General features: G+C 35.5%; 1 protein-coding gene across 1 annotated transcript; it reads left to right on the forward strand.

Moving 5' to 3' along the window:
• Window positions 1–10,691: 10,691 nt before the first annotated feature.
• Window positions 10,692–12,910, forward strand: LOC148021542 (GTP-binding protein yptV4-like). The gene is made up of 5 exons (XM_087698076.1): window positions 10,692–10,868; window positions 11,397–11,479; window positions 11,583–11,787; window positions 11,937–12,005; window positions 12,809–12,910. Exons 1-5 carry the CDS (start codon window positions 10,701–10,703, stop codon window positions 12,908–12,910), a joined length of 627 nt encoding a protein of 208 aa, XP_087554202.1. The 5' UTR covers window positions 10,692–10,700.
• Window positions 12,911–14,282: the final 1,372 nt, after the last annotated feature.

The following is a 14,282-nucleotide window of genomic DNA, read 5'->3' on the forward strand; positions in this document are numbered from 1 at the left end:
GGCCATAGAAGAAAGCCTTGATCAATAGCAAGCTACCCTCATTAACATCACTCCTTGCTATTCTTTTCTATTCTCTATTCATATTCCATTCTATTCATTATAGTTTCTCTTGCCCCCCCAAAGATCATGTTCCTCCTTTTGCTCACGTTGCACTGGACCAAAGTGTTTGTATTAAGACCCTTGTAATGTGCGTGCTGGATATACATTTGCTGACAAATGCACCTTTCTAAATAAGAAACCCAATAATCCATTTGTAAGTAGAATACTCCCAAAACCCTAGTGGCTCCATTTTGTATAGTAAACTATTTTCATATCATCTAGAGAGTGCAGGAGTCCTCAAATGTATTCTAACCATGTGGTTGGACCAATGGCCTTCTGCCCTTATGGCAGGAGTTCAATTCTCTTAAAAAATAAAAAACATGTGGATCCTTTTCTAGATCTAGAGCACATTCTATAATTGTGCTAGGTGCTTGCACTACATCTTATAATGTTCTATCGTGCTCTCTCTTGCTCCCAGAATCCTTATCCATGATTATAAATGCCACTACACCCACAAAACAAATGCAATTCTCATTAACATGAACATTCAAAGCATTCAAATGTTCTATTACTAATTATATCATTATCAAAATAATCACAAAATGAATAAGGAAAACCTTCAATCTCGATATAGAACAATTACAAATACCCAACACACCCTATCATTGAAATAGAGGTGATCAAGCCCAGTTTGTGCTCCATGAGTGATTAGAGTATATATTTTTCCATGTCAATTTCCAATGAATATTACTTGTCTACACATCTCATGAGTTAGACCAAAACATCGAAAAGTTACCATGTTGGAAGCATCTACAAATATGATTTCCATATCAAGCTCCAAGAGAGCCATCTTAAGCCAATATAATGAAATGAGGATTTCATAAGAACAACCTACATATGTAAAATGACATAGAGGAAATGGGGCATTCAAAAGAACAACCCACACATATAAAAGGATGGGGAACACTCACCCTAAGAACTATAAATAGAGCCCTTGTGAGAAAAAATAGCATTCTCTCTAGAGAAACCCTAATATGACTTGCCTTTAAGTGAGCCCAAACCTAATATGACTTGCCTAAAAGTAAGCACAAGCCCAATATGATCTAGTATGGCCAAATGAGAGTGTTTAGAGAGGAAACATGCTTGCTTGGGAATAAACTAAGCCAAAACACCAAGACCATGAGCACACATAAACCGCAATGAGCTACATAGTGCTAACACCCTCTCTCAGATCATGGGTGGATACTACACACATGTATACAATGATGTAATGAAATGGAAAATATCCTAAGACATCTACCATTAGCCAACACCCCCAAAAGAACCTCAAGATGACCACAATATGCCCTCACCACCATAGCTACCAAAGAAGCTTCATCATCACCATACAACCAACATCTCAAAAGAGCCACTAGAGAGCGAGTTGGCATAACTACTCCCTTTCTAAATGTCGTCTTGAAAGAAGCACCAATGTCAATGTAGCTCTTAGGCATACCTTGACCATAGAAAAGGAACATAGCACCATCTCTATCTTACATGCAAATTGCTCCAATAGAAGCATAACATGACATGGACTCCCTACCTTCAGCCACCTATTGAGGACTACCACCATGTGAGATCAACTAGGAGACACACAACTCGTTATCCCAAACATCTCATCATGGACCTAGAGGTAACAAGCTCCAATGTTTCCCTTCATGCCAGAGTATATCTGTGTCGGTGAAATATTTTGCTCCACTACACCCGCTCACTATCCCTGTTTGGCTTGGAGCACGTGAGGAGTGCATGCAACTATGGCTATGAAGCTTCTCCATTAGGGGTTCTCCCCAAGGTCCATATGTAGCTTCTATGCTATCGTAGCAACTTGCAATGAATCAAAGGGCTTACCTTTATGTGTTGATTACTCGGGGAAGCTATTATATGCATATCCTCTACATCACGTGCATTCAAGGTCTATTTGTAAATATCCTTATCTGTGAATCTTTCCTGAATAAAACATAGACCCTTTTCTATTCAATATATAAATAACCCCTTCATATTATACCATTCTGTATGTAAAAAATGTATAAATTTGGTATTTTAAAAATACCTAATTTTGAACCCACGTGATGCACACATATATTCATGAGTAACTTACCCGAGGTTGACTGCTTGATGCTTATAGAGAGAGAGAGAGAGAGAGAGAGAGAGAGAGAGAGAGAGAGAGAGAGAGAGAGAGAGAGAGAGAGAGAGAGAGAGAGAGAGAGAGTCTTGCTAGATTGCCTTCATTAACATTGAAATATTGTCCCATGTTATCATCAAGTGTGGTACATAAAATCAAACATACTCACATAATTTCTCAAGGTTGTTTCATGTAGGAAACCTATGTGGTGATACCATATTGAAATAATAGCAAAGTTTATTGCAAGCTACTTGCTCTAACTACTACAAAAGGGTTGAAATAAAGGACTATTGCATTTTAAAATACCAAGAATCACTGCATGCAAGCCACAACCAAATAGAAAGTGTAGATTAGATAAGAGAGTATCCTTAGAGGATGATTTGAAGAAGGATATATGATAAAATCCATTTTTTTCATGTGTAGCCTGCATGGCATAGTTGTGGGAAGATTCCATGTCATATCTCTATACAATGAGCATGCAAAAAATATCAAATAAATTGGTCAAAGATTACACAAGAAGATATGAAATTTTCATTTGAGTGGTTAGGGCTATGGTTGATGGTCCTTCAAGGATTTTCTTGATATTGCTTCTATAATTGGTGAGACAAGAATGTGCAAAGGAGGAGAAACTTACCAAGATAGATGCTCATCACACTCAAACAAATATGCAAACACAAAATCATAAAGAATGTGAGATTTGATGTGGAAAGTGCATGATCTTGTAATATTGTAAGCACATACTATCTTTCTGAAGAGAATATCTTAGCAACTAAGGAAGATAGTGGATTAGCTCTCTCTAAATTACCCAAAAGCCCTTTCCACAAATTTTTATTTGACCCATTGTGAAACCTCTCTTTTAGAGGATATTTGCCCATAAGAAACATGAAAAACAATAGCAATAGCTTAAAATACTCAAGATTGGCTAGGTCTCTTCAAGGATTGACTCGTCACCTAAATTATCTATTTGATTGAATGTTTTGGGCTTCAAAGGGGATATATTTGTTATTAATGAAACTTGTAAAATTACAAAAAATTAACTAGATACCTATTTTTTGATGATCATTAACATGTGTGCCTTGAGAAACCAACCCATTTGCCTTGGGGCTTTGATATCTATCACATTTTCTATTACAATACTTCTAATTTCAATTATGCTTGATCACACGTAAGATGAGCAATGTCCCCTTAAAGTTTAACATGATTTGGGATAATCAGAGTAAGTGCAACAAGATTATGCATGTGAGAAAATGAGAAAAGCCTAACCTTACCAAGATAGAATGCCACATCATTCTCCATAAGTTTTATATGTTTCTTTGGAGGCTAATTATGTTGAAGTTTTCCATAAAGGTAGATAAGTATGCTTATTTTAGGACATTACCCTTATGGAAAAGAGGATCCTTTTCATCTCTTTTTGCAATGCAAGCGCACTAGATATATGTGGATAAAGATGCACAAATGGCACACACAATAGGTGCCTAATTTCAAATAAGTATTGAACTATGTCACATAGTCTTCACTATTAAATTTGTTACCAATATAGTTACCTTCATAGGGCTTATTGCACAACCAAATAATCTTTAGAGGAGTAAGTAGAAGAGTTTTGCCAAATTTCATAAAAAGATCAGATTAGAAGAGATGTTGTATTATTGAGTTACCACTTAGTTTAAGCCTAATTTTTTTGATGCCACTTCCCACAAATTATAACTTGGTATGTCTATTTATAATCTTCCATAAAGTATATATTTTAGATACAAATATTTGTAACTTGTGAGTATGAAATGTGGGGAACCAAATTCCCTAGTTTTGTGGCCCATAATACCATGCTATGCTAGATGGGAAACGACATTCCCTAGTTATATCATATACAAATCCTTAATTTAAGATGTGGGGAATAAAATTCCTTAGTTATATATAAGAAAATTATACATGCATGCTGAGGATTCCCTACCATGAGATGAATGCAGCATACAAAGATTAGAAAGGGCGAGCATTAGTGGCGGGGTGGCAGAAGAAGCGGACGATGATAGGATCCACTGGCAGTCATCGTCGTGCGAGTGGTAAGGTAATGTAGGTACTACAGAATTCGACGTGATTGGACATTAATGATGGACCACCTGGTTAGATGGGTCCACACATCTACACTTAGCACGTTGGTGGTCATTATGACTCTCACATGGCCACTGACTCATTACTTATTATATTCAGGTTGTTACACCTATTTACAACTAGCATAGTTATAGCGCGAGTCGACTAGTGTAGTCAGTTATGCATTGTTTGACTTTGTAAGTTACTTTCCTTTATGTTGTATCTTATCTATACTTTGTGTACATTGTAAAGTGTGTGGAAGAAGAAGAAGAAACCAGCAAGAAAACGTTTTGGTCTCCATCTCTCTTCTTGTCTCTTGAGTGAGCTTCTCCTTGTGCATTCTGTGTGTGTTCGGGCAGCATCTTGAGCAAGTCCCCCCACCATGCAATTCTTAACAACTTTAGCATTGGAGTTTCACCTTTTGAGGTATTGTACGGCTATAAGGTGCCCCTTCCTACGGTTATCTCCAATGATAAAATAAACCCACAAAGCAAGGAGGAGTTGGATAGAATGCATGCCTTGCTTCAGTAGTGTAAAGCCAACTTGACAGGATGATCAAATGAAGCTTTATGCTGATGACAAAAGAAGGGATATTGAGTTCCAAGAAGGGTATTTGGTGCTTTTGAAGGTGCCCAAGTTCAGATATGCCACCCTTATGGATGGGTCCAACAATAAGTTAGCTCACAGGTTCTATGGACCATACCGGATTGTCAAAAGAGTGGGAGACTTGGCATATCAATTGGCATTGCCCCCATCCACGAAGATTCATAATGTCTTCCATGTGAGTCAATTGAAGCCCTTCATTGGATCATCAGTGGATTATAATGAGGAGCTACCACCAATAGATGAAGAAAGCATCATTCAATACATACCTGAGAAAGTCATAGAACAAAGGGAAAAGAAGCTTCGCTCTCGCTCCATCATGGAATACTTGATTAAGTGGTGAGGTTTACCACTTGAGAAAGCTTCTTGAAGGCTAGCTTTAGTTTTGGAAGAGTTTCCATACCTACTAGAAGTAGATTTGGCTGAAATCTAGCTAACTATGGCCCTGTTTTCTCTCAGATTGACTGTAGACAGCTCTTTGTTTCAAAGAAAATTTTATTCTATACTATGGACAGCATTAGACATCATATATGGGCTGAAAGTACTCCTCGAGAGCTCCGTTTTGACATATGACACACCCCGATGGGAGTCTCCTACAAAAAGTTATGATAGATTTACTACAGCAAGGCCCTAGAGGAAACAACTTGCTGTCCACTATCTGTAGCTCGCATTTACTCAAGATATTTGGGTCAAAATTCATCTTTATAAATCCCAAATAAGACCCATGTATCGTGCATACCCCAATGACCCATCACACGCAATAATACCTCTTCATTCATTAGTATACCCGTGTAATAATGCAACAGAGTAGTACTCTGATATACTCCTGCCCAATTATTATAAGTGCCCAAATTATTTTTTAGGGCAAAAACCTTCGAGTGGAGATGGAATGTAAGAGAGGGGGGATTTAATAATGGGAAAATACTAGCTACACTGGCTCATATATAAGGTGTTAGGGACTTGATTTTTGGGCATCAGATAATAATACAAGTCTCCTTTCATCTTCACTGTTCTTTCATGGCTTCCTCCTCTCTCTTTCTATCTTTCTCTCTCCTTTTCTAGTATTTCTCTCTCCTCATCACTCTCTTTCTCTCTCTTCCTACAATTTTTCTCTCTCTTTTACACACTCACACTCTCTCTCCTCGTCTTCTCTCTCTCATGTCCTCTTCTTTTGACAAAGACAACTAAGAAACTCCGTACACTCTAGATGTGTTTTCTTTCCATGTCATTGTGGATGGTGGAGAGAACCAAGAAACTCCATACATTCCAAATTTTTGTTTTATTTAATGAGTGAGTGCAAACGTATCTACCTATCTTTATTTTTCTTTATCATTAGCTTATTTCGAGCTAGGGAGAATGTTGAAATATGTTTCTTCAACTAGGCTCATGGAAATCCTTGCCTACTTAGTGGAAATATGAGTCTTTTTTGCATCTAGCTTGTGTTCGACTTGATGTCTCTTTTTATCTATGTACATATTCTCACAACCATACCACATCCTGAGCACCTCAAGGGACTATCCTCCATAGCCAACCTCTCAAGCTCATGAACACGTGGAGCCAAAATTCCAACATTTCCTCAATACATACTAGGCTCACTACTCATTGGTGCATTTCAAATTTGTAGAAAAGGTTTTTGACCTGGTGGTATTGGGCATACAATAAGAAAGAGGCTAGGTTCTTTCTTACTCTATTGGATATACCAGCAACCTTGTTTATTGTCTTCCATAGTCTATTGGATTTGGTCATATTGATTTGGCATTCATAGAGAAGCATTAAAAGAGTCCAATTGTTGGTATATTGAAATGGTATTACAATGTCTAATAACTTAATCAATTCAAAGAATTATAACATTCTTGGCCTTTCTTACCTAATAATGCAAATAATTTTTACCCAAATCCAAAATTAATAACTATGTCTTTGTGTCCAATCATTTTACAAAAGATGTGAGACATGGTTGTACACACACACACACACACACACACAAGAGACCCCCACCAAACTTAAGTCCCTGCTTAAAAAGACTAAAGTGTTGATGCTCTTTTCTTGTTTGCCACCAAAGCTCAATTCATGATTCCCTAGTTCCCCAAGATTCCAAACCATATCTCCCTCCAAAATAATGATCCCCTCTCTCCCAAACCTAGTCACCCTATCTAAAAATCATAGCTATCTTCCCCCATCAATTCTAGTCCTTTCGCCCATAAAATTCTAACCTTACAACTTGATCCCTCATATGAACCCTAATCACCTACCAAATACTTACATCTTCCCCCTAAAAATACAAAAATGTGTATATATGTTGTAAGCTGTATGATTCATGCATGCATTTGGTGGTGTTAGAGACTACACTACTATAAACAAGAGTTTTGCTTCGTAATAAAGATCCAATAAATAATTAAAATTGAATTAGTAATGAGCTTAATGATTAAGATATTAATTAATTAATTAATTAATTATAATTGGCTAAGAAATTTAATAATTAAAAATTTTATGAATTATTAATAATAAATATTAGTAATTATTTACATTTAATGAATGATAAATGATCAATTTATTAAGAATGGATTTCACATTTTGTTAGCCATGAATAATAATGTAATTATTTATAAAAATAGTATAACATAAATAGATAAGCTAATATTGAGACTGAATTCTACTCTCATAATTCTATTAATATCAATAAAAATATTTTATATTACATGTTACTATTTATTATATACAAGGAATATATTAGGATTATTTTAATACCAAAATATTTAAAATATTATTATTATTAGTTTATAATTATTTATTTTTAAAATATTATTATGTAAAATATTAAATAATATTTTTTATTCATACATAAAGTTTATTCTTAAATACTATATAAATATGAACATCTCTCTCTCTCTCTCTCTCTCTCGCATTGCAATGCATTTTTCTTGTGTATTAATATATACAACACACACACAATTATAATAATAATTAAATTATAATAATAATGTAATTATTTATAAAAATATTATAACATAAATAGATAAGCTAATATTGAGACTGAATTCTACTCTCATAATACTATTAATATCAATAAAAATATTTCATATTACATGTTACTACTTATTATATACAATGAATATATTAGGATTATTTTAATACCAAAATATTTAAATTATATTATTATTAGTTTATAATTATTTATTTAAAAATATTATTATGTAAAATATTAAATAATATTTTGTTATTCATACATAAAGTTTATTCCTAAATACTATATAAATATGAACATCTCTCTCTCTCTCTCTCTCTCTCTCTCTCTCTCTCTCTCTCTCTCTCTCATATTTCTATGTATACTTCCCCCTCTCTCTCTTGCATTGCATTGCATTTTTCTTGTGTATTAATATATACAACACACACACACACACACACACATGTGTGTGTGTGTGTGTCCCCTCTCATTATGATTTTTTTTCTTGTGTATTAATATGATTTGATACTAATAATACTAGTAATTTCACATATTATTAATATATGTTATAACTCTCTCTATTCCTCTCACAATGATGGTTTAAGAGTCATATTTTCTCTTTTATATTAGTCTTCTTACTCCCTCATATATATATATATATATTCCCTTCCTTGCACTATCATTAACAATGTTGCAAATCTAAAGGTATAGTACTTCATTGATGATCGATGTCTCCTTAGGAGACCTTCTCCACAGTGCTACCTTGATTGGTGGGACAAGATATGTTGGAATTTCATGTTGTATTGGTGCTCTAATGGCTGTTACTTTTTTTGAATTGGGCCATATATTTGTGTATTTTTATAATAGCCTTTGGATATAGGGTTGTCCTTATTGCATAGGTACATTTTCTCCATGCATTTGCTAAAATGTGAGCTTAATGAGATTGTTATGAATGGGACTGGTGTTGAATTGGGGAGTTGTAGAACTTCATATGCAAAATTCAATTATGCCTGATAAAGTCTAAGCTAGTCACATCCTAATGTAAGAGGAAAAATATGATTTGGAAGTATGTATGCAATACAATAAATCGGTTTTCCCACTATTAGTAATGAAATTATGGCTTGTGTGTTTGAATGGTATAAGTGCTTGATGTCCCAAAAGAGAATTGAAATTGATCTTGCATCTTGTGACTTGAGTTGTAACTTTTTTGCTAATGATTCCCTAATCAATGTGAATGATGCTTCTAAGTCAAAAAGTGTTGTAATCATTGTGTTTCATAGGTCTGATGTAATGAGTGCTACTAACCTATTGTGATTTTGTACACTTGAGGCTTGGACCTGCAAATGGCTTTGCCTCAACAACCATTTGCTTAAATGTTTTTCAATATTGTAGTTAGTGTTGATGCTTCTCCTTGGGTGAGTTGTGCATTTTGGATTTTTGTCTTCTTTGCTTTGAGCCTGCTACAATACTTCTTTATGTGGCCATATCTATTACAATAAAAACACTTCAATCTTCCTTGAGCATCATGTATAAATGATGATCTATTGTCACCAATTTGTGTATTCTAAACATCAATATCCATTGACATAGAGCTACGGAGTACTACCTTCATCTTCATTCTAGCCTCTAGCATCTCTACATCTTCTATTCCTCCTTCAATGCATTGAGCTATTTGAAAAGCCCTAGAATAGCCTAATGTAACGCTTGAGGTCCTTGATCTTATGCCATTCTCGTTACATCAGGTCTTGGTCATGGCCAAAGGAAGAACAACTTCATTGAGTTAGACATTGTGGGATCTACCCTTGTGCTAATTTGATTAACCTTTATCACAAATTTTGCTACATTTTCTCCTAGAAACTGTTCATATTTTCTTAGCAGATTTAATGTTGATTATGTGATATTCTAGTTTGTAAAATGTCCTAACCATTGACTATTTTAATTGTGGCCAATCTCCCTTAATAAGATCATGTTGTTGTACATAGCATGTAGTAGTTATCCCCTCACAAGTAATGTTCTAACCTCCCTTGTTTTTTTTTTTGTAGACCATCCATCATATCTAGCCACGTTGTTGAAGTGGTTCAACTAAGAGAAGACATCCTCAGTTGACAGCCTAGCAAAAGATCTTATGGCTTGACTCTAGGATTTGATGTTGCTAGCCATTGTTGTTGATGTTCCAAGAATGCAAAGATTGTGCGATTGGTGTTGTTCATCTAATGAAGCATCGAACTCACGATCGCCATCATCTGTTCCAGATAATGTGGCAATTAAGGTTGGCTATACATTGGTTCATCATGGCTTGGTAATCCCGAATATTTTGGGTTGAGTGGTGATATTAGCATTATCTCCACCAAGTTGTGAGACAATTAGTAGAGAAGGACTGCTTGACTTATCAGAACTGATACAAGAGATCTATCGACTGGAACTTTCACTCTCTTAGGCCTCTCGATCCTCATGTTATTCTTCTTTCACATATGGTTGTAATTGCCTAACTATGGTTCTCTTTAACCCAAGGGTTATATTCTCACGATATAAATAGATTAATTTGTTTATATTAAGCCTAAAGATTTTAGATACATTCAACAATTTGGGCGATGGCCATTCGTAAATACTTCGAATACGTTTGGACGGTGACAAAATACCTTGAAATATCCGGAATAATTTGGCATAAAGCGACCGACTAGGATGTTCCGACGAACGCAGCGTACAAGGATTAGAAAGGGCGAGCATTAGTGGCGGGGTGGCAGAAGAAGCGGACGACGATAGGATCCAGTGGCAGTGATCGTCGTGCGAGTGGTAAGGTAACGTAGGTACTACAGAATTCGACGTGATCGGCAAAATATAAGCTGTGCAATGGCGGCCCATCGGTACGTGATGAAGTACATAATGGTGGGCGACTCAGGCGTGGGGAAGTCGTGCCTGCTGCTACAGTTTACGGACAAGCGCTTCCAGCCCCTCCACGTCCCCACCATCGCTGCCGACTTCGGCTCCACCTCTCTCACCATCGACGGCACCCCCGTCAAGCTGCAAATCTGGGATACGGTGCTCTCTCTCTCTCTCTCTCACAGAGCATCAGTACTAGTGTTCACCACAGAATGTTCGATCATATTGGAAATTAAGCACTTTCAACCATCGTGATCTTTGTATATGGCTGGTGTGACCTTGTAAGTATCCGCGCATGTGTGTGTGTATCGGCACTTTGTAGTATTATATAGTTCTCATCCCCATGAAACTATGGTGCACTTGCTTTAGTGCTCTCTATGATACTTGTGTTCTTAGCACGGTCATTACCTATGTAATCACATCATACCCCTAGGTGTGGATCCATGTGTTTGAATTGCTGTGAGTACTTTGGAGCAAAAAAGTTATTATCATTATTTTGGGCTATCTTTTGGAATAAGTAAAGGGATTCATAATAAGCACGTTGATTTGTGTAGATACATTCTCTTTCTAAAGAAGCTTCCGTGTGTTCGTGAATTAAACATTCTTTTGATGCTTTTTCTTTTAACCAAACTCATTCTTGTAGATTAAGAAACTGAAATCACAATTTAATGTTTGAATTTTGCACAGGCAGGAGAAGAAATGTTCAAGTCAGTTACTAGATCTTACTACAGAGCTGCTGCAGGTGCATTTCTTGTGTATGACATCACAAGGTACTTTAGTAAGGCATACTTGGGACTTCTAGTACTACGTTCTTAAATCTTGAATGAGTGTATACTTATGAACTTTTGTATCAATCGATGTGCAAATATGTAGACGTGAAACATTTGACCATCTTGCAAGCTGGCTCCAAGACGTAAGAGAATATTCTAGTCGGCACCTTGAGATCATGCTTATTGGGAACAAGCGTGACCTAGAAAGCAATAGGGTGGTTAGCACTAAGGAGGCAACTGACTTTGCCAAACAAAACAACTTGCTTTACATAGAAACTTCAGCATGCAATAGCTACAATGTTGACAATGTAGGTCCTCTTCTCTCTCTCATTTCAATTAAACTTCAAGATCTCTTGTTTTTATTATTTTTTTTCTCAATTCGAATGTGCAATTTTCAATATTGACTTATTATGTTCCTGTAGAAACATATGATTTTGACACTATAATCTATCTATAGGCATTCATTAAAACAACTGAAAAGTTAGTTCAAAAAATCCAAAATGGCATCATTGATTTATCTACTGAGGTGAGTTTTTGCTAAAGATATTTCTCCAATATTTTGAATGTGGTAGATATAATTAGTAAACAAATATTTAATGGTAATTTTCTTCTCCATTAGACATACAAGAATTTGTGAATATGAGAGGCCCCTTAATCAACATAAGCATCATATGGATCCAACAATATATGCATGCATGTGTGCCCACATATGTGTGCCTGCACATGCACACACACACACGCACGCACATGCATACACACACGCACACACACATGCACACATGCGCATGCACATGTACATGTACATGCACTCATGCATGCACGCGCACACACACACACACACACACACATGCCCACACATGTATGCATATACTCATGTGTACACATATGAGTTTCACACATGCATTGGTTGTACATGTGCATGCACACATACATTTCTAGGGATGCTAATTTTTACAAGTTGTAGATAGCTATAAAAATGTATGCTAGTAAATGAAGTTCCCCAGACTAGATTCCCTTAAGAGTAATGAAGTAGTATTTTCCTTAACATGGTTATTTCCTTGGAGTCTACATGTTTCTCTGAGTTTGATATAGCTCTAAGAAAGACATGCTGCTAGTTGTCCCAAATAGATGTAATTGCATGTCGCCTTAGCAATGTGCATTTAACTCATCTAAAAATGATTAAAATCATATCAAAGTTCTACATGTGAGATGTTCTTGATTTTCTCCTAAGAATTGAACATAAACATCATTTTTAAGACATTGATTTCCTTGATCTTTTAGAATTATAATAGTATTTCATCACAACTTCAATATGTTCTATAAATGTAGGTGTCAGGTATTAAAGTTGGAGTTGGATGCCTAACTGGATCATCATCAAGGACTTACAGTAGTATAATAGAGAGAAAATCAAAATCATGTTGTTCTCTTTGAGTTTTCTTTCACCTATTTTGCATGGTGCACGAGAAGTACTCGTAGCATCTCTCATATTTGACAATCAATTATGGTGCTTATGGCTTGCTCATGCTCATAAATAGTTCTTTTCAAGGTCATTTCAAGAACTTCATGTTCGTAAATATTTGTAATTATACAATGAGGATGTATACACACAAAAATAAACATATTGTTCGGATAAGAGTCAAGTTGTACATTTTTTGGAATAAAGTACTAGCCACAATTTGGATTGTATGTATCTTGCATTATTATACTAGAGCACCTACTTGAAGATGTAGATATAAAGATAAACCTACATCTCTTAATAGAAGGCAATATTATATTTTGGACAAGGTTACCTTTATGGTTTTAAAGAGCCAAGGACTTCCAATGACTTTTATAATAAATCTAGAAGCTAATTAGCTGATTTGTAAAACTTGTGCATACTAGAGCTCATCCTTGAAGAATTGTTGGGACAAGAGTTAAGATGTATTATAATCTTTGGAAGAACAAAGTATGTCTAATCTAACTTTTATGTATATTCCATGGTTAGAATGGTAGACTAAAGGATATGCTTCAAAAAAGGAGTGATAGAACCCTCAAAGAGTCCTTGGGTAGCTGAATTGCATCTAGTTAAGAAGGATAATGGTCAATTCCCCTTCTACATAGACTACAAGCCCCTAAATAAAGTAATGATCAAAGATTTTTACTTGCCCAAGTTGGATGATCTTTTGGATCAGTTAGGAAAATGAAACTACCTCACATCCTTAGACTTAGCCTCAAGGCATTTCCAAATACCTTTAAGTAATAAAGATGCTTCAAAGACAACATTTCATATGCCAATGGGTCTCCATTTCACATCCTTAGACTTAGCCTCAAGGCATTGCCAAATACCTTTAAGTAATAAAGATGCTTCAAAGACAACATTTCATATGCCAATGGGTCTCCTTTTATTTTGGCTAATGCCATTTGAATCAACAAGCCTCCCTTGTTCATTCCAAAGTATGGGCAACACAATGTTTCAAGATATAATAGAAAAAAAGATAATACTGATATATTTGGATGATATGAAAATCCATACAATGGCACGATCTTAACACCTAGAAGTATTGGAAGAAATTCTTTCCAGGTGACAAAAGCACAACTTAAAAGTTCAACATAAAAATTGTACATGAGGAGCAACAAAGTTTATGGTCCAAAATACACTTTTACATTATGTACATCAAGGAAACCATTCTAGAGTTTATATACCCAAAAAACTCCATAGGATATACATAGATTAGCATCATAGTCACTAGTTGTTTGGTCTTACATTTGCCTTATACATACCTACTAATATGCCACTATCATGTAGTTATATATTCAAAGAAGG

Source organism: Lygodium microphyllum, chromosome 17 (genome assembly GCF_053477565.2).
Source record: "Lygodium microphyllum isolate KBCC chromosome 17, Lygodium_microphyllum_v1.1.10, whole genome shotgun sequence".
Taxonomy (NCBI): Eukaryota; Viridiplantae; Streptophyta; class Polypodiopsida; order Schizaeales; family Lygodiaceae; genus Lygodium; species Lygodium microphyllum.

Bases quoted from the DNA above. Each gene is read 5' to 3' on its own strand.
- LOC148021542 (XM_087698076.1), top strand. From the start codon at position 10,701: ATGAAGTACATAATGGTGGGCGACTCAGGCGTGGGGAAGTCGTGCCTG. The intron at 10,869-11,396 runs GTGCTCTCTCTC...AATTTTGCACAG, and splicing joins AGCTGCAAATCTGGGATACG to GCAGGAGAAGAAATGTTCAA. The intron at 11,480-11,582 runs GTACTTTAGTAA...GCAAATATGTAG, and splicing joins CTTGTGTATGACATCACAAG to ACGTGAAACATTTGACCATC.